The 3,937-nt window shown below is 32.9% G+C and overlaps 1 protein-coding gene across 1 annotated transcript; it reads right to left on the bottom strand.

The window, feature by feature from the left end:
- Positions 1–852: 852 nt before the first annotated feature.
- On the bottom strand, positions 853–3,937 carry LOC122596188 (uncharacterized protein At4g28440-like). The gene is made up of 3 exons (XM_043768720.1): positions 3,831–3,937; positions 2,236–2,460; positions 853–1,274 (listed from the first exon to the last, which is right to left on the bottom strand). The coding sequence occupies exons 2-3, from the start codon at positions 2,447–2,449 to the stop codon at positions 1,096–1,098; spliced, it is 393 nt and encodes a 130-aa protein (XP_043624655.1). The 5' UTR covers positions 2,450–2,460; positions 3,831–3,937; the 3' UTR covers positions 853–1,095.

The raw sequence follows: 3,937 nt of genomic DNA, 5'->3' as shown, positions 1-3,937 counted from the left end.
ACCACAAACATCAGCAAAGACGATGAGAAATTATAAGCATCATCAACGGCGGCTGGAAATTATAAGCAATGGCGGCAGGCAGGTTGTTGGTCAGTGAGTCGGTGGTTGATGGCGGCACAACAACAAACGTCGGCAGAGATACAAAGCAAAGAAATATGTTTGTATATTTTGTGGGGCTTTTGTTGAAAATCAAGATGAGTGGAACCAGTTATGGAGAATACATTCTTTGATGAAGATGGGCAGCCATGGAAATGATGATGAAGATGGGAAGCCATGGAAATGAAAAGGAAATTATATGTTACGGCTGTAAAGAAAAAGAGGGTAGAGTTGAGGGCTTTTATGTCAAAATGGTTGAATTTCAATGGAATTATAAACTTTCTATGGTAATATTGAAAGAATTCTAAATTCCTTGATTCATTGGAAAGTTTCTAATTCCAATTTCTTTCTTTTCTCCAACCAAACACCTCATAATGGATTCAACATTCCAATTCCTATGAAGAATTCCCACGAACCAAGTATCCCCTTAGTTGTGAGAGATGATTTTAAAGATATAGCACACCATACATGTTTTACAACTAATTGTACAAGCCAATGGTGCATTTATAATAGATCCATTAAAAGTAACTACACCCATATCACTTCCCTTAAGTTTATATCCACTGACGAAGATTAGATCAACTTCAATCAGCAAAAGTGGACGAACAATATTTTATCGATTTCTTTGACCTAAAAGGCCCAACAAATCGACAGGTTGAATCAACGTGGTCAACCTATATCGATAATAGACAAAGAGGCGGAGACACCTTCAAACTTCCCAAGAGCATATATATTGCAATGTGTGCAAACTCACCATTCAAAACAAAGGGTATACATAAACGACTGTAAAACTTACAACTGTAGCTTAAAGAACAAAGTACATCTACTATTCTCAAAAGACTAACTCATCTCATGATAGCTAGAATAAACACTCATGGACTCTAATTCTAAACAGAAAGGGCATGAAAACTTACAATACTGTAAGTGAACCACCCCTCAATACAAGAACAGACTAGGATGCCTTGTATTGTTTAGAGTCGATGGTAAAAGGGTAAATGCTCACTCTTCAACGGTGATAAGTTCAAACTCAATAAGGGAGAGATTGTTCTCTTCCTTGACAGAAAAATCAGCCGAATCAGTGACTTCCACACGAGCCCATGCAAGTCTCATGGACCCCTTGTACATGTCGATTTTTGCATTTCTGAGAATTACGGTGCTTCCTTCCTTCATGGCGTCCACTGGAAAGAATTAAATTGCTTTTGTGAATTTATACATAATCATCCAAAACACAAAAGTGATAACAAATAAAACTCCAGAGGACAAAATTGCATGATTCTTAGTGACTTTAATGTGGGTCAACAATCACCAAAACATAATTGTAATTGCACCAAAATAACTACTCCTAAACACATGTGCAAAAAATTAAAAATACACAGGGTTTTCTAGGACTTTATAATATTCTATAAATTCTAATACTGTAGTCCTAAAGGCAAGTTGAAATTTTACGAGGAACCTGATAGCAAAAAGACAAAACAGGAATCCCCTTTGTGCAAGGCTTTCTGGAGACGTATCAGCCTATATGTTCTAAAGGACATTCACTTTCGTAACTGATTTCTCTTAGGGTTAGATTCACAAAGCTGTGGACTTGTTTGTAGTAATAATCGGAGACCATATCCAACATTAATGCTATTGATATACGATATCCTCCAAGTAACTGTATTAGCAAAACATAAATTATCCATTAACTATTCTCATATGTTATCAAAAACTAGTAATATTTTAGATACCAAACGAACTTTGTATACGTCAACCAAAAAGATGTTCAAACTCGATAATAATTTCTAAATATACATTGAAAGAAGGCTATTGATGTCAAACAGCAAAGCCTTACAAGATCTAGAGAAAGTTAACCATAAAAACCATACCAATCCCGGAAAACAAAATTGAATTTTTTAAAGCACGCAATTAATTGTAAGTGTTACTACAAGCTTTTGACAACCAAATAAGCATGCTATAGTGCACATTCCAGAAGGTATCAGATATCCATAGTTTATTTCTCATAATTTTATTATTAAAATATTAACAAGGCATGCAAAACAGTAAAACACACAGATTTTCATGGGTATAGATGTACATAACAATGATCTAAACTCTGCAATAAACAATAGATTTTGTTAAAATTGATAAAGTTAAGCATACCTTGATCATTCCGAGCAGTAAATACAACAACTCCAGTCTCATCACCGACCAAACATTCAGATATACGCATATTGCGTCCTTGAGTCCCATTGCGACTTCTTGTCGTGATCGGCTTTGAACTAACCACTTTTACAGTAAGGTTAAGATTTTCAGCACCAGGACGAAGCTGGCTGATCTTAGTGAATGTAGGTTGCAGCTTGTTTTGTTCAGCCATTTCCGAAAATCCTGTAATAAATTTACCAACAAAAAAAACCATTTAAAATAGTTCTCAGATTCCTACCCGCATACAGAAATCTGACAACATAACTATGCAAATAACAAAGTTGCAAGGCTCGTTCAACATTAAGTACATCAACAGAAAGAAGCTCTGTAATCCAAGCATATATACCAACCTAAAAACTACATTGTGCATGGCAATGATTAATCAGGCCGCAAGCTTGTTCAAAGAATAAGTGCTACATCAGACGACAGTTTCACAAAATTAATCAAAAATGACACCTAACTTAACAGATAAAAGGGAATAAGAACATCGAAAACGTTACATATATCCTTCGCTCCAAAAGACCATACATACACCAATTACCTATACATGCACGGACTTCAAACTTACTGTAAATCTGTAATCTGATATTCCAAAAAAACTCAACCAACAGGTTAAATCTTCATCATTCTTCAAAATTGTCTAAGTCGGTCACACAAGATCAAGATAAAATATATGGAAAATTCACAATCAAAAGAATTTATGGAAACCTCAGGGAGAAAGGGAGTGATGATCTGTCTATTTATTTAACTAGCAATCAATTATGGTTTTCAAAATGATAAAGATTTAATACAATTCCACATGCTTGTCCCTAAAAGAAACATACTTATGTTTCACAACTGTTAAAAATATATCAATATATATATATATATATATAATGTCAACTTTGACATCATCACACAATAATCATCTCATATCGGAAAATTCCAAATCTTATTGACGTAATGCAACTATTACGCAAAACAAACTTAAACTCGGCACAAAAATACAACAACATGAAACATTCATTCAAACTACCTAAAGTTTAGATCTTTTCATTAATTCAATATACACAAACATGTACTAACGCTTATCGACATCCAAAACTAGGAATCTATTAATTCTAAAATGCATAACAATCAAATTTTTTACTTGATCTTTTCCTTAATTCTATAATGTGAATAAGTATTGATCATAATTAGGCTGCCAAACAAAAATAATCATTAATTCAAAATTCATAAATAAACAAAGAAGTACAGATACATGCATTAGGTATAAAATAATCACATATCAAATACCAAAATTATAATAAATAAATAAAAAAAGTTTCAAATTTTCTTGAATCATGATCGGATTAAGAATAACATAAAGATTAAAACTTTAAGCATTAACATGGATCAAATATACTATCATTAAATACAGAAATACATAAATAAATTAAATGGTATTAAATTAGTTTAATTTGAACTAGCAAAAGGGTTCCTGTAAATTGGTAGAACTAAATTGCAGTAAAAAGTGAAAACTGAAATTTATATTCGATAACAAGAAAGATTGATTGACGGATTGAGTTACTGACCTGAGTTTTGTGAATTAAAAGGGAAGAAAGATAAAAAGGATTTACGGAAATTTCGAGGAGAGAATTTGAAGATCTGGGTTTCGGTAATTGGTGTTTTATAGTAGTTA

The sequence above is a fragment of the Erigeron canadensis genome, chromosome 4 (genome assembly GCF_010389155.1).
Source record: "Erigeron canadensis isolate Cc75 chromosome 4, C_canadensis_v1, whole genome shotgun sequence".
Lineage (NCBI taxonomy): Eukaryota > Viridiplantae > Streptophyta > Magnoliopsida > Asterales > Asteraceae > Erigeron > Erigeron canadensis.
This window is presented reverse-complemented; position numbering and strand designations above follow the sequence as displayed.